General features: G+C 40.3%; 1 protein-coding gene across 1 annotated transcript in view; it reads left to right on the forward strand.

The window, feature by feature from the left end:
- Window positions 1-1,445: 1,445 nt before the first annotated feature.
- The window catches only part of LOC133631508 (voltage-dependent L-type calcium channel subunit beta-4-like), a 43,767-nt gene continuing 23,038 nt past the window's right edge, over window positions 1,446-22,174 (forward strand). Inside the window, exons 1-6 of the mRNA XM_062023784.1 lie at window positions 1,446-1,695; window positions 19,303-19,368; window positions 19,452-19,574; window positions 19,654-19,793; window positions 21,647-21,708; window positions 21,796-21,821. Coding sequence (XP_061879768.1) covers window positions 1,648-1,695; window positions 19,303-19,368; window positions 19,452-19,574; window positions 19,654-19,793; window positions 21,647-21,708; window positions 21,796-21,821 — 465 coding nt within the window. The 5' untranslated portion in view covers window positions 1,446-1,647. The remainder of the gene's footprint in view (window positions 1,696-19,302; window positions 19,369-19,451; window positions 19,575-19,653; window positions 19,794-21,646; window positions 21,709-21,795; window positions 21,822-22,174) is intronic.

Below are 22,174 nucleotides of genomic sequence, written 5' to 3' on the forward strand. Positions count from 1 at the left end.
GGAACACACTGTGCACTTCTGATTGGTGTGTGTGTGTGTGTGTGTGTGTGTGTGTGTGTGTGTGTGTGTGTGTGTGTGTGTGTGTGTGTGTGTGTGTGTGTGTGTGTGTGTGTGTGTGTGTGTGTGTGTGTGTGTGTGTGTGTGTGTGTGTGTGTGTGTGTGTGTGTGTGTGTGTGTGTGTGTGTGCGTGCGCGCGCGTCTTTGTCTGTCTGTGTATGAGGCTGCAGTGCGTTAATAAATGTCCCCACACGATGTACATTTAGTGATTCATAGCAGGGAAGCTAACTTCAGCCTACGGTGACAGCCAAAATATCTACTAACGTTACTTACCGCCATGTGCTTCCTCAAATTTGACGTTGAGTTCATGGAAGCTTAAGCTTGTTAATCATGTGACCGCCTGGCTCTGTTTGATTGGTGAAACGGAGTCAAACGTCACCAGTATTGTATTTGATTGGTGAAACGCAGGCATGCGATGGATCCTACTTTGAAGGTCTGTCTGACAAAGCAAAACAAACAAAGCGTCCATTAACAGATGGATAAAAATCCGTAGCGAGTAGCGAGCTGAATGTAGATAAATGGAGCGGAGTAAAAGTAGCGTTTCTTCTCTATATATATACTCAAGTAAAAGTAAAAGTATGTTGCATTAAAACTACTCTTAGAAGTACAATTTATCCCAAAAGTTACTGAAGTAGATGTAACGGAGTAAATGTAGCGCGTTACTACCCACCTCTGCAATCTACTCACCTGCCGCTGTCTTCGAGGCCGGTCCTTGCATACCTCGCTCTGCGGCAGGCCCGCGGGCCACGCCCCCCCTCCACACTTGTATCTTTAATTAAAAGTGACATGAAACTCTTTGGCGGAGGTCATTCAAGCCAGCAAAGTCATTTTCTTTCCAATTGGACGGACGAGCACATCACCGCTCACAGGAGTGCTTGAAGAAAAATGACTTCACGGGTGAACAAAAATGTGGTGGGTCATCACCAGAGCGCTGCAGCCACGCAGGAGAAAGGGGGCGACAGGGCACAGACACAGATGGAGTGATGATGGAGGAGAAGGAAGAGGGGTCATGTCGTAAAAATGAGGGAGTGGAAGCGCATTTGAATTCAGGCTGTGTGTCTCCTGCAGCGCTGGCCCAGAGTTTGCTGCTACGGCATGGCAACAGGAAGGGGGCGGGGTCCGCCGCAACAGCATCACACACACACACACACACACACACACACACACACACACACACACACACACACACACACAAACAGTGACTCAGGTAAGTTGTGACGTCCCTGATGGGAAGAGAGGACCCTTGAAGGAGGGATGGAAGCCAGCATGGAGACGGGGAGGAGGAAGAAGTAAAAGGAGGCGGAGCTACAGAACCCCCCCCCCCCCCCCATTCAGATCAATGTGAACTCCCTGGATGATGCGGCGTGAGACTGCAGAGACACGGACGGGGGACGGACATACCGAAGACACCGGTGAAGGTGAACCGGAAGAGAGGATGGGAGAGCGTCCGCAAACTGCTTTTCCCCACTTCCCGCTTCCTGGGAACGACTTGGAAAGTCGCACCTGAAGGCAGCGTGCGCGCCCTCGGAGAAGCCCTGGCGCCATGAGGACACAGGTGTGACAGGACACGCCCCCCCGGCAGATGTCTTCATGTATTGCTGCGGGCTGGGAAACTGGCGGAGCGCGCACACCACCTGTGTAAGTGAGCAGCGCAGCATCACTCTGATGCCATGGCAACGGGGGCGACGAGAGTGCTAAATAGCAACAAGCTAAAGGAATATGCCACCTGGGGGATGTTTAGGGCTAAATCTTTGACAAATATTCCACAATATAAAAAGTTAACTCTTCAAGCTTTCCTCTTAAGTTTCCTGCGAGCATCTCATTTAAAAAAAACATGTAAAGCGACTTTGGGTACTTAGAAAAGTGCTATATAAATCCCAGGTATTATTATTATTATTATTATTATTATTATTATTTATCTCAGTATTTGATATTTAATAAAATCTTAGTTTGATCTCAATCCCCCCCCCCCCAAAAAAAAAAAAAAATAATAAAATTAAAATAACACCCCCTCCCACCCCCCGTCCTACATTTCAGTCACAGTGGGTAGCAATGTACTGCCTTCCTCTTCACCACAAGTAGATAGAGACCATACCAACTGAACTGAGGAGACACCTTTTTGAAGCTTCTCAGGTGGAATTCTTTCCTATTCTTGCTTGATGTACAGCTTAAGTTGTTCAACAGTCCGGGGGTCTCCCTTCTGCTATTTTAGGTGCCACACATTTTCAATGTCTGGACTACAGGCAGGCCAGTCTAGTACCCGCACTCTTTTACTATGAAGCCACGTTGATGTAACACGTGGCTTGGCATTGTCTTGCTGAAATAAGCAGGGACGTCCATGGTAACGTTGCTTGGATGGCAACATATGTTGCTCCAAAAGCTGTATGTACCTTTCAGCATTAATGGTGCCTTCACAGATGTGTAAGTTACCCATGTCTTGGGCACTAATACACCCCCATACCACCACACATGCTGCCTTTTACACTTTGCGCCTAGAACAATCCGGATGGTTCTTTTCCTCTTTGGTCCGGAGGACAAGACGTCCACAGTTTCGCAAAAACAATTTGAAATGTGGACTCGTCAGACCACAGAACACTTTTCCACTTTGTATCAGTCCATCTTAGATGAGCTCAGGCCCAGCGAAGCCGACGGCGTTTCTGGGTGTTGTTGATAAACGGTTTTCGCCTTGCATAGGAGAGTTTTAACTTGCACTTACAGATGTAGCGACCAACTGTAGTTACTGACAGTGGGTTTCTGAAGTGTTCCTGAGCCCATGTGGTGATATCCTTTACACACTGATGTGGCTTGTTGATGCAGTACAGCCTGAGGGATGGAAGGTCACGGGCTTAGCTGCTTACATGCAGTGATTTCTACAGATTCTCTGAACCCTTTGATGATATTACGGAGCGTAGATGGTGAAATCCCTAAATTCCTTGCAATAGCTGCTTGAGAAAGGTTTTTCTTAAACTGTTCAACAATTTGCTCGCGCATTTGTTGACAAAGTGGTGACCCTCGCCCCATCCTTGTTTGTGAATGACTGAGCATTTCATGGAATCTCCTTTTATACCCAATCATGGCACCCACCTGTTCCCAATTAGCCTGTTCACCTGTGGGATGTTCCAAATAAGTGTTTGATGAGCATTCCTCAACTTTATCAGGGCTCAGGAACACTTCAGAAAACCCCTGTCAGTAACTACAGTTGGTCGCTACATCTGTAAGTGCAAGTTAAAACTCTACTATGCAAGGCGAAAACCGTTTATCAACAACACCCAGAAACGCAGTCGGCTTCGCTGGGCCTGAGCTCATATAAGATGGACTGATACAAAGTGGAAAAGTGTTTTGTGGTCTGACGAGTCCACATTTCAAATTCTTTTTGGAAACTGTGGACGTCGTGTCCTCCGGACCAAAGAGGAAAAGAACCATCCGGATTGTTCTAGGCGCAAAGTGTAAAAGGCAGCATGTGTGATGGTATGGGGGTGTATTAGTGGCCAAGACATGGGTAACTTACACATCTGTGAAGGCGTCATTAATGCTGAAAGGTACATACAGCTTTTGGAGCAACATATGTTGCCATCCAAGCAACGTTACCATGGACGCCCCTGCTTATTTCAGCAAGACAATGCCAAGCCACGTGTTACATCAACGTGGCTTCATAGTAAAAGAGTGCGGGTACTAGACTGGCCTGCCTGTAGTCCAGACATTGAAAATGTGTGGTGCATTATGAAGCCTAAAATAGCAGAAGGGAGACCCCCGGACTGTTGAACAACTTAAGCTGTACATCAAGCAAGAATGGGAAAGAATTCCACCTGAGAAGCTTCAAAAATGTGTCTCCTCAGTTCCCAAACCTTTACTGAGTGTTGTTAAAAGGAAAGGCCATGTAACACAGTGGTAAAAATGCCCCTGTGACAACTTTTTTGCAATGTAAATTGATGATTACTTGCAAAAAAACTCAAGTTTCTCAGTTCAAATTAAACGATGTCAATCCAGGACTTGTTCTATCGCGACGGTGCAAAGTGGGACGCCAAGAGTCGGATGAAGGATGACACGGTAAAGTTGAAACGTCCGAGAGGAGACTTCACTGCTCGTTTGTGTCCGCGCTTAGAAAAATGGGGCAGCGTCATGCTTGGCTGGATGTGCTTTGTTGCCTTTGCAGCGTATCATAGCTTGATAGCTTAATTGTTGCCTTTGCAGCGTATCATAGCTTAATAGCTTAATTGTTGCCTTTGCAGCGTATCATAGCTTGATAGCTTAATTGTTGCCTTTGCAGCGTATCATAGCTTGATAGCTTAATTGTTGCCTTTGCAGCGTATCATAGCTTGATAGCTTAATTGTTGCCTTTGCAGCGTATCATAGCTTGATAGCGTCATATCATGGCTCCCATCTGCAACGTTACGTAACTGCCTTGTTGGACTTGCAGGAAGTTGGGTGGTTACCCATAGATTTCGGAGGGGGTGTGTGTCATTACCCGTCATCAACCTTGACTATGAAGTCAACTGACGACACTTGATTGACACACATGGCGACCCCGAGCTTAGTGTGCAGGAACACGCCTGAACACTTTTTATTTGGACAAATACTCTCTCCCCCAAACACAAAATAAGGGTCAGAGAAAACTAGCGCACACAAGCTAGAGAGCTACGAGTCCAGAGTCCGATGTATTTCTGGTAAAATGGTATGAAACGAGTATGGAAGCTGGACTGATAAAAAGCTAAAATCCTACCACTTCTATGTGGTATTGGAGTGTGAGGATGACTTCTTCTCCTCCAAGTAAATTCCAAGTTTTAAAACTTGTTAACAACTACAGCGAATCTTGTCTGATTCCAATCAATGCAAGTCATCAGAATAAGATAATACACCAACTTATATTCTTGTCATCAAGAAAGAAGGGAATCTATATGCATTTAACATATTAAACGTGTATATATATATATATATATATATATATATATATATATATATATATATATATATATATATATATATATATATGTCTTAATTAGATTATCTAAAAAAAAATAGTGCTCGATACCGTGGTAGAGCGTAATATGTATGTGTGGGAAAAAATCACAAGACTATTTCATCTCTACAGGCCTGTTTCATGAGGGGTTTTCCTCAATCCTCAGGAAACCCTCATGAAACAGGCCTGTAGAGATGAAATAGTCTTGTGATTTTTTCCCACACATACATATATATATATATATATATATATATATATATATATATATATATATATATATATATATATATATATATATATATATATATATATATATATATATATATATATATGCATATGCATGCATACATACATATGTACAAACCCCGTTTCCATATGAGTTGGGAAATGGTGTTAGATGTAAATATAAACGGAATACAATGATTTGCAAATCCTTTTCAAGCCATATTCAGTTGAATATGCTACAAAGACAACATATTTCATGTTCAAACTCATAAACTTTTTTTTTTTTTGCAAATAATAATTAACTTTAGAATTTGATGGCAGCAACACGTGACAAAGAAGTTGGGAAAGGTGGCAATAAATACTGATAAAGTTGAGGAATGCTCATCAAACACTTATTTGGAACATCCCACAGGTGAACAGGCTAATTGGGAACAGGTGGGTGCCATGATTGGGTATAAAAGTAGATTCCATGAAATGCTCAGTCATTCACAAACAAGGATGGGGCGAGGGTCACCACTTTGTCAACACATGCCTGACCAAATTGTTGAACAGTTTAAGAACAACCTTTCTCAAAGTGCAATTGCAAGGAATTTAGGGATTTCACCATCTACGCTCCGTAATATCATCAAAAGGTTCAGAGAATCTGGAGAAATCACTGCACGTAAGCGGCATGGATTGAATGACCGTGACCTTCCATCCCTCAGACGGTACTGCATCAACAAGCGACATCAGTGTGTAAAGGATATCACCACATGGGCTCAGGAACACTTCAGAAAACCACTGTCAGTAACTACAGTTGGTCGCTACATCTGTAAGTGCAAGTTAAAACTCTACTATGCAAAGCGAAAGCCATTTATCAACAACACCCAGAAACGCCGCCGGCTTCTCTGGGCCCGAGATCCTCTAAGATGGACTCATGCAAAGTGGAAAAGTGTTCTGTGGTCTGATGAGTCCACATTTCAAATTGTTTTTGGAAATATTCGACATCGTGTCATCCGGACCAAAGGGGAAGCGAACCATCCGGACTGTTATCCACGCAAAGTGTAAAAGGCAGCATGTGTGATGGTATGGGGGTGTATTAGTGCCCAAGACATGGGTAACTTACACATCTGTGAAGGCACCATTAATGCTGAAAGGTACATACAGGTTTTGGAGCAACATATGTTGCCATCTAAGCGCCGTCTTTTTCATGGACGCCCCTGCTTATGAAGCCTAAAATAGCAGAAGGGAGACCCCCGGACTGTTGAACGACTGAAGCTGTACATAAAACAAGAATGGCAAAGAATTCCACTTTCAAAGCTTCAACAATTAGTTTCCTCACTTCCCAAACCTTTACTGAGTGTTGTTAAAAGGAAAGGCCATGTAACACAGTGGTGAACATGCCCTTTCCCAACTTCTTTGTCACGTGTTGCAGCCATGAAATTCCAAGTTCATTATTATTTGCAAAAAAAATAAATTAAGTTTATGAGTTTGAACATCAAATATGTTGTCTTTGTAGCATATTCAACTGAATATGGCTTGAAAAGGATTTGCAAATCATTGTATTCCGTTTATATTTACATCTAACACCATTTCCCAACTCATATGGAAACGGGGTTTTGTATTTAACCAGCATGCACTGTGAGGACTTATTTAACCAGCATGCACTGTGAGGACTTATTTAACCAGCATGCACTGTGAGGACTTATTTAACCAGCATGCACTGTGAGGACTTATTTAACCAGCATGCACTGTGAGGACTTATTTAACCAGCATGCACTGTGAGGACTTATTTAACCAGCATGCACTGTGAGGACTTATTTAACCAGCATGCACTGTGAGGACTTATTTAACCAGCATGCACTGTGAGGACTTATTTAACCAGCATGCACTGTGAGGACTTATTTAACCAGCATGCACTGTGAGGACTTATTTAACCAGCATGCACTGTGAGGACTTATTTAACCAGCATGCACTGTGAGGACTTATTTAACCAGCATGCAATGTGAGGACTTATTTAACCAGCATGCACTGTGAGGACTTATTTAACCAGCATGCACTGTGAGGACAGCTCGCTGTTGCGCGGAAGTCAGGCAATAAACCGCTAATACCCTGAGGACTCGGAGGAAGGCACAGCGGCTTTCAGCATCTCGCAGACGAATGCAGCTGGGATAGGCTCCAGCACCCCCGCGACCCCGAACGGGACAAGCGGTAGGAAATGGATGGATGGACTTTTTTTTTAAGAATCTAAATCTTTTTTAGGAATTGTACACCTGACGCCTTTCACTTTTAGTGGAAATTTCCCCGAGCCGAGCCCAGACATTTTGCACCATGGCGGTCCACCGCCTGTCACTCAAAGGCAGGTGTGGCGGCGGCAGGTGAAGCTTAAGACCCGCGGGGAATGAAAGCGTGGCTTCTTACTCGGGAGCATGCCGCCCAAGAAAAAGGTAAATGCATGCATGTGATGGTCGTGCCGTGTGTGTGTGTGTGTGTGTGTGTGTGTGTGTGTGTGTGTGTGTGTGTGTGTGTGTGTGTGTGTGTGTGTGTGTGTGTGTGTGTGTGTGTGTGTGTGTGTGTGTGTGGGACAGGAAGTGTCACAGGACGCGCCATCTGTTGCACTGGCCGTTAATCCCTGGGAGGCCTTTGGCTAAACCTGCATGTGCGCACGTAGAACTGTCACTGGCATCGGGAGTTACATCATCTCATGTAGGCTAGAGCGAAGTGTCTAACTCATTGTAGATGGGGGCGGGGCCACATGGAGAAAAGTCTACTCCCCAAGCGGGGCCGGGACCGGTCAAATCACGGCGCGGTAACTTAAAAATAAAGACGACTTCAGATGGTTTTCTTTGTTTAAAAATAGAATGAGCACATTTTGAAAATGTACAAGTCGTGATTTCAAATGTCACATTAGCCATCTGTTAAAGTAATTATCCAAATATGTTGGCCTGTGTCAGGTTCAAGCACTGATGACATCATTAATCAGACGAGAAGCAAGGATTTAATCAGAGACAGAGTTCAATTTAGCTCATGAGGAGAACGCATGGAGCTGCGCACTTAGTCACAGTCTCGCCCTACGCTCTAAGGGTCAGCTCCCGCGTCCCTCTATTTATTCAGGAGTTCCACAGTCAACAACACTAAGGCCGCCTCTAAAAGGAGTGGTCACATACACCACCGTTCAAAAGTTTGGGGTCACCCAAACAATTTTGTGGAATAGCCTTCATTTCTAAGAACAAGAATAGACTGTCGAGTTTCAGATGAAAGTTGTCTTTTTCTGGCCATTTTGAGCGTTTAATTGAGCCCACAAATGTGATGCTCCAGAAACTCAACCTGCTCAAAGGAAGGTCAGTTTTGTAGCTTCTGTAACGAGCTAAAGTGTTTTCAGATGTGTGAACATGATTGCACAAGGGTTTTCTAATCATCAATTAGCCTTCTGAGCCAATGAGCAAACACATTGTACCATTAGAACACTGAAGTGATAGTTGCTGGAAATGGGCCTCTATACACCTATGTAGATATTGCACCAAAAAGCAGACATTTGCAGCTAGAATAGTCATTTACCACATTAGCAATGTATAGAGTGTATTTCTTTCAAGTTAAGACTAGTTTAAAGTTATCTTCATTGAAAAGTACAGTGCTTTTCCTTCAAAAATAAGGACATTTCAATGTGACCCCAAACTTTTGAACGGTACTGTATATGTGACCTGTGCTGGCAAAATGAATCACAATGAGGACATTTTAAAAACCGAGTTATTATTGACACATTCTCCATCTAAAGACCTTCAAAATGATATATGGTTTGTTGGAATCGGACAGAAAACGACCGAGTTACATCCGATTGAAGTCGACCAAGTTTGAGGGTCCGTTTTGAGAAAAACCAGCTTAAAGTTGACTGTTCCAGAATAAGAATGTTCCAAAACAAAACTCCATAGCAACCATACATTAAAGGCCTACTGAAATGAATTTTATTTAGTTAAACGGGGATAGCAGATCTATTCTATGTGTCATACTTGATCATATCGCGATATTGCCATATTTTTGCTGAAAGGATTTAGTATAGAACAACGACGATAAAGATCACAACTTTTGGTATCTGATAAAAAAAAGGCTTGCCCCTACCGGAAGTAGCGTGACGTAGTCAGTTGAACATATACGCAAAGTTCCCTATTGTTTACAATGATGGCCGCATGAAGTGAGAGAGATTCGGACCGAGAAAGCGACAATTTCCCCATTAATTTGAGCGAGGATGAAAGATTTGTGGATGAGTAAAGTGCAAGTGAAGGACTAGTGGGGAGTTGAAGCTATTCAGATAGGGAAGATGCTGTGAGAGCCGGGGGTGACCTGATATTCAGCTGGGAATGACTACAACAGTAAATAAACACAAGACATATATATACTCTATTAGCCACAACACAACCAGGCTTATATTTAATATGCCACAAATTAATCCTGCATAAAAACACCTGCGTGTTTGTTATGCTAGCTCCTAGCTCCTATGCTAGCTCCTAGCTCCATAGAACACGCCAATACAATTCAAACACCTGATCAACACACACAATCACTCAGCCCAAAAGACCGTTCACCTAACCTAAGGTTCATAAAGCTTATATATTTAAAAAAAAGTTATGTACGTGACGCGCACGTACGGGCAAGCGATCAAATGTTTAGAAGCCAAAGCTGCATACTCACAGTAGCACGTCTGCGTCTTTGTCATCCAAATCAAAGTAATCCTGGTAAGAGTCTGTGTTGTCCCAGTTCTCTACAGGTATCGAAGTCAAAAGTCATAAAATCCAAACCGGAGCAGTAATTAAAACTCTTTCATCATCTTTTAATCAGAAGGGTTCAATCTCTCGCCTGTGCTAATTTGAAGCCGACACGACAAACGCGCTCAGAGGAGATAATGTTTGAAAAAAAGGTGACTGTTTTTACACAACTTTTGTTTTGAAGGGGGAATTGCAAACTTCCTGTTGATTTTTTCTGGGGGTTGTCAGTGTATGAAATGTAGGTCTAAGTGAGTGTTTCATGTCTCTACGACATTCCTACTGAGAGTTAGAGGCAGTTGTGTCTGTTTTCTTTCTAGGGGGCGCTAGAGCGCAATTTTGAGTTTTGGGGTTTGGTTTTTGATTAGATCGCAATTTTCGCCAGTCCTGATGTGTGTGTCCAATTTGGTGAGTTTTGAAGCATGTTAAGGGGGTCAAATTACAGCTCAAAGAGGCGGCGGTATAATAATAAAATGCTAGAAATACAATAGGGTCCTCTGTCCCAAAGGGACTCGGTCCCTAATAAATCAAGAATAGTGAACAACAGGCTGAATAAGTGTACATTATATGAGGCATAAATAACCAACTGAGAAGGTGCCTGGTATGTTAACGTAACATATTATGGTAAGAGTCATTCAAATAACTATAACATATAGAACATGCTATACGTTTACCAAACAATCTGTCACTCCTAATCGCTAAATCCCATGAAATCTTATACGTCTAGTCTCTTACGTCAATGACATCAATAATATTATTTGATATTTTACGCTAATGCGTTAATCATTTCACACATAAGTCGCTCCTGAGTATAAGTCGCACCCCCGGCCAAACTATGAAAAAAAACTGCGACTTATAGTCCGAAAAATACGGTACTCATATAGTAGTACAGTTGGCACAGTACAGTAAACCAGGCCTGGCCCTAACCAATCTGGCGCCCTAGGCAAGATTTTAGGTGGCGCCCCCCCACATCGGCAGTGAAGTGTATATACTCACAAGAAACCGAATAGCTTTGTCTTTGACCTTTTTTTTTACTTAAAGAAAGCAAATTAACATATTATATGAGAATGTTATGTTATGATTATCTTTAACCGAATCACAGCAGTGCTCAAATTAAAAAACAGCATTCCCTCTCATGTGAAATTGCTTAATTAACATTAATGATGTGCACTTTAACAACTAGGCTTACAACTATACCTAATATATAAAGGGGTGGAAAAGTGACTATTACCTGCAGGGCAAACATTAGCTAACCAGAAGGCAATAACAATGTAAACAAAAAACACCTGCTTATACAAATGTCCCTGAGGAATGTAAGGTGGGAGTACTGTAATTACCTAACGTTACATTATTATTTTCCATAACAATTTAGCCCCCTCCACAATATTAACCCGACGTTAAAACAGAACTAGCTATTTATTGATTAGCAATTGCCGAATCATGTAACATTAGCTTAATGCTAAAAAGCCAGGTTACTATCACATTCTGTAACAGACAAATAATTTCATGTAGGCTAACGTTACCTCCCTGCTACCTCTGTCTTTTTCTCGTTTCTCCTCCTCTTCTTTTCTCTTTTTTCTTCCCTGGGCACCTGACAGTTGTGGCCGTTTTGACATCTTGTGTGGATTTTTTGATGTGGTAACTTGTAAGAGTCATGATATGGGTAGGGAGGGGGCGCACCGTGCGGGGGGAGGGGGGCGTAATGTTGTAACAAATAATATTTCTATTAAATAGGTTTTACTTTGCATTTTAATTAACGTGGGATTATTTTTTGTATTTAGAAATAATAGTACCAACTTTTTTTTTTTTTTTTTTTTTTTTCTCCAACATTTGTGGCACTGGCGTGGCGCCCCCTGATGGACGGCGCCCTTAGCATTTGCCTATACGGCCTATGCCACGGGCCGGCCCTGCAGTAAACTGACAGTTAATATTTAAACATTTAACATGTGACATTTCTAACAATTTTGAACAGAAATAGTTCATGCACATTCAGATAAATTCTTTAAAATGGCAATAAAAACAATTTTGGCCGGGTGCCGGGCTGTATATATGCGCACTAATTGACTGAAAGAGCACGCACTTGGCGCGATGATGTCATGTTATCCATGGAAAAATGCATTTTTAGACAATATGATTTGCCTGAGCGGCTAGGAGACCCCGAGAGTAACAAGCGCTTGCCTTGTTGCCTTTCCATTAAAAACAATAAATTAGTTTTTAGTATAAGTTTGCTGGTTTGAAGAAATGTAATGCCGAGCGCATATCATTATGTCAAGATAATGGCACTAGCATTTACTTCATTTAAGAATATTTTTCAACATATTGATCAAAAAGGTCTAAAAATGCACTTGTTATTAGTGAGAATATACTTATTTTAAGCTATTTTTGGGTTCATTGAGGTTAGCTAATTTTACTTGTTTTGGAAAGTCTTGACAAGCCACATTTTCTTGTTCTATTGGCAGATAATTTTGCTTAGTTCAAGTAAAATACCCCTCATTTTTGTATGTTTTTTTCTTGTTTTTGAACACTGACTTTTTGCATTGTGGTGTAACACCTTCCCTAGCTACCTTCACAAATTAGAATCCATGCAAAAGAAAGTCGTACGGGCCCTTGGTAGAAAAAAAAGAGACCTTTTTGCTCAATATGTTGAAAAATATTCTTAAATGAAGTAAATGCTAGTGCCATTATCTTGACATAATGATATGCGCTTGGCATTACATTTCTTGAAACCAGCAAACTTATACTAAATACTAGGGATGTCCGATAATGGCTTTTTTGCCGATATTCCGATATTGTCCAACTCTTAATTACCGATACCGATATCAAGCGATACCGATATACACAGTCGTGGAATTAACACATTATTATGTCTAATTTGGACAGCCAGGTATGGTGAAGATAAGGTACTTTTTAAAAAAAATTAATTAAACAAAATAAGATAAATAAATTAAAAACATTTCTTGAATAAAAAAGAAAGTAAAACAATTTTAAAATAGTTACATAAAAACTAGTAATGAATGAAAATGAGTCAAATGAAGTGTTAAAGGTTAGTACTATTAGTGGAGCAGCAGCACGCACAATCATGTGTGCTTACGGACTGTATCCCTTGCAGACTGTATTGATATATATTGATATATAATGTAGGAAGCAGAATATTAATAACAGAAAGAAATGGGGGGAGGGAGGTTTTTTGGGTTGGTGCACTAATTGTAAGTGTATCTTGTGTTTTTTATGTTCATTTAATTAAAAAAAATTTAAAAAATTTTAATTAAAAAAACCCCCAATACCGATAATTTCTGATATTACATTTTAAAGCATTTATTGGCCGATATTATCGGACATCTCTACTAAAAACTAATTTATTGTTCTTAATGGAAAGGCAACAAGGCAACTTGTTACTCTCGGGGTCTCCTAGCCGCTCAGGCAAATCATATTGTCTAAAAATGCATTTTTCCATGGATAACATGACATCATCGCGCCAAGTGCATGCTCTTTCAGTCAATTAGTGCGCATATATACAGCCCGGCCCCCGGCCAAAAATGTTTTTTATTGTAATTTTGAAGAATTTATCTGAATGTGCATGAACTATTTCTGTTGTTTGAAATGTCACATGTTAAATGTTTAAATATGAACTGTCAGTTTACTGTACTGTGCCAACTGTACTACTATATGAGTACCTATTTTCTATTGTTTCATTGGAAATAAAACAGCAAAGTCCATTTGGCTGTCATCTGTTATAATTATGAGACACAATTGTGTCAAAGTCATGATTTTTTTTTCATGCTTGATGTAAGAAATGATGACTTTAAAAAAGTAGTTTTCTACTTGTGAGTGTTGATGACACAGCTTTGCAACAGTTGATATTCTAGTTTCAAGCATGTTTTACTCAATATAGCTCATCAAATCTCAGCAACAAGCTGTAATATCTTACTGAGATCATTTAGGACCAAAACACTTAAAACAAGTAAAACACTCTAACATAAAATCTGCTCAGTGAGAAGAATTATCTTATCAGACAGAAAATAAGCAAATATCACCCTTATTTGACATATTTCATCTTACTTAGATTTCACTTTTTGTAGTGCACTCGACATCTATTCCATAATGATCATCTCTTAAGACTGACAGAGTTCAATATTTATCACAATGCTTGTCTAACCTATCAAGTCATGCACAGTCTGAGTCTCAGGCTCTGTTGCTTGGTTCCTATCAATCATCCCCAGCATGCCCACAACACTCCTAACTTTGACCTGACATCAGGTAAACATGGTCTACTGGCTTGTACGGCTCCAAGTCTTGTATGCAGGGGACCAAAGATCTGGAACAGGCTTGATGAGAGCCTCAGGAGGCTGTTTTCATTCTCCAACTTCAAAAAGAAAGTGAAAACATACCAATTAACTACTTATCTCTAATGCCTCGTGTGAATGGCTACACTGCAAAAAGTGAAATCTAAGTACTCACTTGCTTTAAAGTCATACAATATATATATATATATATATATATATATATATATATATATATATATATATATATATATATATATATTTTTTTTTTGTATTTATTTTTAAAAACATTTTTTACACAAAAAAGTTGTAAATGTGTTAAAACAAATTATATATATATATATATATATATATATATATATATATATATATATATATATATATATATATATATATATATATATATATATATATATATATATATATATATATATATATATATATTTATATATATATATATATATATATATATATATATATATATATATATATATTTATATATATATTTATATTTTTATTTTATTGTTGTTTTTTTTTAATCACAAATTATTTTTAAATGTATGGTACTATAATATTTACATTATTAGATCATATTAAGTTGAAAAGATATGCAGTTGTATTCATTACATGTATTGGTTTCCTGTCATTATTGACACATAGTACTCACGGGCCACATAAAATGATGTGGTGGGCCAGATCCGGCTCCCAGGCCTCGACTTTGACACCTGTGTAATAGAGGTAAGACGCAAACTGCTCAGTCAGCATTTCTAAGTGTCACACAGCATGACCTTCACACAGGGGGGGCACAACCTATATTTTAACGCGTCTGCTGAGGAACGATCTACGGAATTCTCACCACTAAATATCAAATGTCAGGTTCAAACACTGATGACTATTAAACAGACAAGAAGCAAGGAATCATGCTAAGACAGAGTTACATTTTACTCATGAGGAGAGACGTATTGGGCTGTACGCTTAGTTACAGTTCCAACCTACGCTCTAAGGCACAGCCCACGTTCTCCTCTATTTATTTGGGAGGTCCCTGGTTACATCACTGAGGCTGCTTCTGAAGGAAGGGGGGGTAATTTTAGAAGCCCCAGTTAGACACAACATATGATTATTCAGAAATGGAAGTGTGCTGCCACTCGTGATATCGCCCTGTCTCTGCTTTGTCTGCGTCACGGTACTCGATGTTCGCCATTTGCAGTCAGCAGGCCGGGTCTGGACACAAACACCTCTATTACACTTAAATACCATACATCAAATATATTTACCCCATCAACACTTACCTGACTGGATGAAGTCCTTGGGCTCAAATACTAGTGTGGCCTCAATAGCCCTGCTGTAGTGTGCTGGGAATTATCTGTACATGTGATGGAAGAATGCACTGCACATGTGATGGAGGAATGCACAGTGCAGGGTCAGAATTCAACTGAATTTGCATTAAATCAGGTTGTTTTAGCTAATAATCATGCTGCAAGATCTAGCATGTTGCATTCAATGTTTATTCCCGTTAATTCCCATATATTCCCATTAATTCACGTGGAAAGTTTCCAACTTTGAATATTCCCAGAATTTTGCAACCCTACTTGGGATACGATTAGAACATGACAATGGGAAAAGAACTTGTCAGTTGGGGTGCTGAACCACTGCACTGCAAAAAGTCAGTGTTCAAAAACAGGAAAAAACAAAACAAAAATTAGGGATATTTTACTTGAACTATGCAAAATGATCTGCGAATAGAACAAGAAAATTTGGCTTGTCAAGACTTTCCAAAACAAGTAAAATTAGCTAACCTCAATGAACCCAAAACATGCCTTAAAATAAGTATATTCTCACTAATAACAAGTGCACTTTTCTTAACAGAAAAAAAAAAGTGACCTTTTTTCTCAATATGTTGAAAAATATTCTTAAATTAAGCTCCTGTAGAACTGTGCAGAAGTTATTGGGCTCAAATACTAGTGTGGCCTCAATAGCCCTGCTGTAGTGTGTAGCATGCTGGGAATTATCTGTGCATGTGATGGAAGAATGCACTGCACATGTGATGGAGGAATGCACTGTGCAGGGTTGAAACTCTACTGAATTTGCATTAAATCAGGTTGTTTTAGCTAATAATCATGCTGAAAGATCTAGCATGTTGCATTCAATGTTTATTCCCATTCATTTCCCATTAATTCTTGTTAATTCCCATGGAAAGTTTCCAACTTTGGAATATTTCCAGAATTTTGCAACCCTACTTGGGATACGATTAGAAAATGACAATGGAAAAATAACTTGTCAGTTGGGATGCTGAACCACTGCACTGCAAAAAGTCAGTGTTCAAAAACAGGAAAAAAATAAATACAATTAGGGATATTTTACTTGAATTAAGCAAAATTATCTGCCAATAGAACAAGAAAATTTGGCTTGTCAAGATTTTCCAAAACAAGTCAAATTAGCTAACCTCAATGAACCCAAAAATACCTTAAAATAAGTATATTCTCACTAATAACAAGTTCACTTTTCTTGGTAGAAAAAAAAAAAAGAGATATTTTTTCTCAATATGTTGAAAAATATTCTTAAATGAAGCTCCTGTAGAACTTTGTTCTGTAGGCTGTCAGTACTTTCAGTCCCCTTGTCACCTCTAAGCCTCTTACTGCCTTCCTATGCAGATACCTGCTCTTCTTCCGGCCAGGAAGTGGAGCAGCAAGATGATCTGAGCTGTCTGGAAAGTTCCAGAAGGGACACCGTACGCGGCCGTACGAATCTATTTAAAGACTAGAAACGAAACGCCTCTTTTTTTTGCAAATGCTGAGCCAGTCCGAGTTGAAGATAATATATTCCGGTTATCTTCCCTTTTATCTGATGGCTGCAGTCAAGTGGGTCTCTCTCGTTCTCCCTCTCCCTTTTAAATCCCGGATTGAGAGACGCATGCTATCTTAATCTCCTTACTCAAAGACAATCATGACCCGGAGAAGCAAGAGAGGTGCTTTTTCTGTGAAGCACGTCCATTTTAAATGTGTCTGTTCAGTCTACATGATGATGATATGGTTTGATGAAGATTTATAATGAGTGAATGAATGCATCATTTGCTGCCACTTCTGATACAAGACCCAACACCAGTGAAGTTGGCACGTTGTGTAATTCGTAAATAAAATGCCACTTCTGATACAAAACCCAACACCAGTGAAGTTGGCACGTTGTGTAATTCGTAAATAAAATGCCACTTCTGATACAAAACCCTAAACAAATGAAGTTGGCACGTTGTGTAATTCGTAAATAAAATGCCACTTCTGATACAAGACCCAAACCAGTGAAGTTGGCAAGTTGTGTAATTCGTAAATAAAATGCCACTTCTGATACAAGACCCAAACCAGTGAAGTTGGCAAGTTGTGTAATTTGTAAATAAAATGCCACTTCTGATACAAAACCCGAAACCAGTGAAGTTGGCAAGTTGTGTAATTCGTAAATAAAATGCCACTTCTGATACAAAACCCAACGCCAGTGAAGTTGGCAAGTTGTGTAATTCGTAAATAAAATGCCACTTCCGATACAAGACCCAAAACCAGTGAAGTTGGCAAGTTGTGTAATTTGTAAATAAAATGCCACTCCTGATACAAGACCCAACACCAGTGATGTTTGCACGTTGTGTAATTTGTAAATAAAATGCCACTTCTGATACAAAACCCAAAACCAGTGAAGTTGGCACGTTGTGTAATTCGTAAATAAAATGCCACTTCTGATACAAAACCCAACACCAGTGAAGTTGGCACGTTGTGTAATTCGTAAATAAAATGCCACTTCCGATACAAGACCCAAAACCAGTGAAGTTGGCAAGTTGTGTAATTCGTAAATAAAATGCCACTTCTGATACAAGACCCAACACCAGTGAAGTTGGCACGTTGTGTAATTCGTAAATAAAATGCCACTTCTGATACAAGACCCAAAACCAGTGGAGTTGGCACGTTGTGTAATTCGTAAATAGAATGCCACTTCTGATACAAAACCCTAAACAAATGAAGTTGGCACGTTGTGTAATTCGTAAATAAAATGCCACTTCCGATACAAGACCCAAAACCAGTGAAGTTGGCAAGTTGTGTAATTCGTAAATAAAATGCCACTTCTGATACAAGACCCAACACCAGTGAAGTTGGCACGTTGTGTAATTCGTAAATAAAATGCCACTTCTGATACAAGACCCAAAACCAGTGGAGTTGGCACGTTGTGTAATTCGTAAATAGAATGCCACTTCTGATACAAAACCCTAAACAAATGAAGTTGGCACGTTGTGTAATTCGTAAATAAAATGCCACTTCTGATACAAGACCCAAAACCAGTGAAGTTGGCAAGTTGTGTAATTCGTAAATAAAATGCCACTTCTGATACAAGACCCAAAACCAGTGAAGTTGGCAAGTTGTGTAATTTGTAAATAAAATGCCACTTCTGATACAAAACCCGAAACCAGTGAAGTTGGCAAGTTGTGTAATTCGTAAATAAAATGCCACTTCTGATACAAAACCCAAAACCAGGAGCTTTCGGGACAGGGGTTGCCCCCATTGTCCCTCCACCAGGGCACCCCCCTGGACCTGGCTGGGGACCTGCGGCTCCCAGACCCCCGGCTTATTTTCAGTCTGTTTCCTTAAGTTGAAATCACGTGCCTGCTTTTACAAAGACCACTATGTGATAATTGAAAAAATGAATGATCACAGCCAGAAGACATCTCTTAAAGTCATCAGCCAGAGCTGCATTGTTGAATAATTCATGTGTGTGTGTGTGTGTGTGTGTGTGTGTGTGTGTGTGTGTGTGTGTGTGTGTGTGTGTGTGTGTGTGTGTGTGTGTGTGTGTGTGTGTGTGTGTGTGTGTGTGTGTGTGTGTGTGTGTGTGTGTGTGTGTGTGTTATTGGGCGGGTGACATTGGCTTGTACTGCAGGAGTGCTGCGTTGAGCAGATGTCTATGCCAGCACCAAGTAAACAGTCGTGCCCTGAAGGCATCTTGTACGGGGTGCTTTTGACCTTGGGCACAGTTAATGAAAGCAGAGAAATAATACATTTCTCCTGTCCTCTATCAGGGAGAGCGCCAGGACACGGACGCCTCCGAGGAGAGGAACGCCCAGGTTCAGTTGGAGAAAGCAAAGGTATTTTTCCTAGTGTTCCAGCACGGTACCAAGTATTTGCAGTCTCATGACAATCACACCATGTCCGTGGTTGTCCTCAACAGTACAAGGCTGTGGCCTTTGCCGTACGCTGCAACTTCTCCTACACGCCGGCGGATGACGACAACGTGCCAGTGCCAGGCAAGGCAGTCACCTTCGAGGCCAGAGACTTCCTACACGTCAAAGAGGTCTTTAAATGCGACACCAAGTCAGTGTGCGAACCCCACGGAGTTCATTTGTGGTCATGTTCTTTCATGGCGCTTTCAGAAATTTAACAAAGAATGGTGGATTGGGCGGCCGGTTAAGGAGGACAGCGTGGTGGGCTTCATCCCCAGTCCGGTCAACTTGGAAACCATCCTGATACGAAGAGAAGTCCAGGCCAGGAAGGCTGCCAAGGCCTTAGCAAAGTATGTCAACGTGTTTTCCACAGGGACAGCGGGATTACTGTTGATGGTTTTATCTTCATTAACTCTAGCAACACGCAGACCAACTAGTGGGACAGAAATACAACTAGTCCTGCTTCCACCACGCACCACAATTCACTTCAGCCTGTTGTTAGGACCACCACCTTGGTCAGAACTGCTGAGCACAATCTATAGCAGTGATTTGTGTTAGTAAACAAGAGACGTGCAACAACGTCCGCATCTTTGTGTGAATGTAAACATGGAAGTGAGGAGGTGGGTGTTTGTACACTACATTACCCAGAAGGCTTAGTGCTGTAGACAGGAACCGGAACAGTGTCTGAACTACGAGAGATGTGCCAGTAGTAGGGATTAGTGTTGTCCCGATACCAATATTTTGGTACCGGTACCAAAATCATTTCGGTACTTTTCGATACTTTTCTAAATAAAGGGCACCAAAAAATCTTAGGGTACATGAAACATATGTTTATTATTGTAAGTTTGTCCTTAAATAAAATAGTGAACATACTAGACAACTTGTCTTTTAGTAGTAAGTAAACAAACAAAGACTCCTAATTAGTCTATGCAGTAACATATTGTGTCATTTGCCATTCTATTATTTGTCAAAATTATATAAGGACAAGTGGTAGAAAATGAATTATCAATCTACTTGTTCATTTACTGTTAATATCTGCTAATTTTCTCTTTCGCTGTGATGTCAAAATCTGAATGAAAAACTCACCTTCGGTGTCATTTGGATCAAACGAGTCTCTGGATAAAGGACACGATGGAAAGCAAGACTTGATGCTACAAAAAAATAGTTGATGACTTAGAAAAAGTAAGATTAGAACACAAAGAAGACCTGTAAAGAGTTATTTAATCCCACTATTATGTTAGATCCACTATGGACTGGACTCTCACTATTATGTTAGATCCACTATGGACTGGACTCTCACTATTATGCTAGATCCACTATGGACTGGACTCTCACTATTATGTTAGATCCACTATGGACTGGACTCTCACTATTATGCTAGATCCACTATGGACTGGACTCTCACTATTATGTTAGATCCACTATGGACTGGACTCTCACAATATTATGTTAGATCCACTATGGACTGGACTCTCACACTATTATGTTAGATCCACTATGGACTGGATTCTCACTATTATGTTAGATCCACTATGGACTGGACTCTCACTATTATGTTAGATCCACTATGGACTGGACTCTCACAATATTATGTTAGATCCACTATGGACTGGACTCTCACTATTATGTTAGATCCACTATGGACTGGACTCTCACACTATTAAGTTAGATCCACTATGGACTGGACTCTCACACTATTATGTTAGATCCACTATGGACTGGACTCTCACTATTATGTTAGATCCACTATGGACTGGACCCTCACTATTATGTTAGATCCACTATGGACTGGACTCTCACTATTATGTTAGATCCACTATGGACTGGACTCTCACACTATTATGTTAGATCCACTATGGACTGGACTCTCACACTGAGTCCGGGCCACGGGGGCATCAGTCTGAGCAGAGATTCTTAGACTTCCCTGTCCCGGGCCACCTCCTCCAGTTCTTTCACGGGGGATACTGAGGTGTTCCCAGGCCAGCTGTGAGACATAGTCCTTCCAACGTGTCCTAGGTCTGCGCCGAGGTCTCCTACCAGGTGGACACGCCCTAAACACCTCACCTGGTTCCTCTTGATTACATCATTAGTTGTTGTTGTTTTTCTGCTGTTGAGTGTATAAACAATATAAAGAGCAATTTGTGGAGAAAGCCGGATCTTCTCTTTTTGTTTGCTGACATCTTTCCTCCTGTCCCGTTTCCAGCAAAGCATCCTCACAAGTGGCTCAAGATATGAACTCCAAAAAGTACACGCCTCCTTCTCAAGGTTAGAACGCCTGCACCCGAGGTCACACAATATGTTGGTGATGTCATCGTATTGAAGCAATAACGTGTCTACTGTCTCGTCCAACAGCCAATCAGCAGGTGAAAAAGAAGCCGGTAAGTGACTCCTTGCTCGTGTCCTTTCTTTCACCACATTTCATTTATTTTATTGATTAAAAAAATCAAACAAAAATAATAAAAAAATAAAAAATGTTTTTTGTTTTTTTTAAATATGTAAAAAAATAAAATAAATAAAAAAAATAAAAAAAAATCATACAAAGGAATAAAATACAAACCCCGTTTCCATATGACTTGGGAAATTGCGTTAGATGTAAATATAAATGCAAATCATTTTCAAGCCATATTCAGTTGAATATGCTACAAAGACAACATATTAAATGTTCAAACTCATAAAAAAAATTTTTTTGTTGCAAATAATCATTAACTTTAGAATTTGATGGCAGCAACAC

The sequence above is a fragment of the Entelurus aequoreus genome, linkage group LG16 (genome assembly GCF_033978785.1).
Source record: "Entelurus aequoreus isolate RoL-2023_Sb linkage group LG16, RoL_Eaeq_v1.1, whole genome shotgun sequence".
Lineage (NCBI taxonomy): Eukaryota > Metazoa > Chordata > Actinopteri > Syngnathiformes > Syngnathidae > Entelurus > Entelurus aequoreus.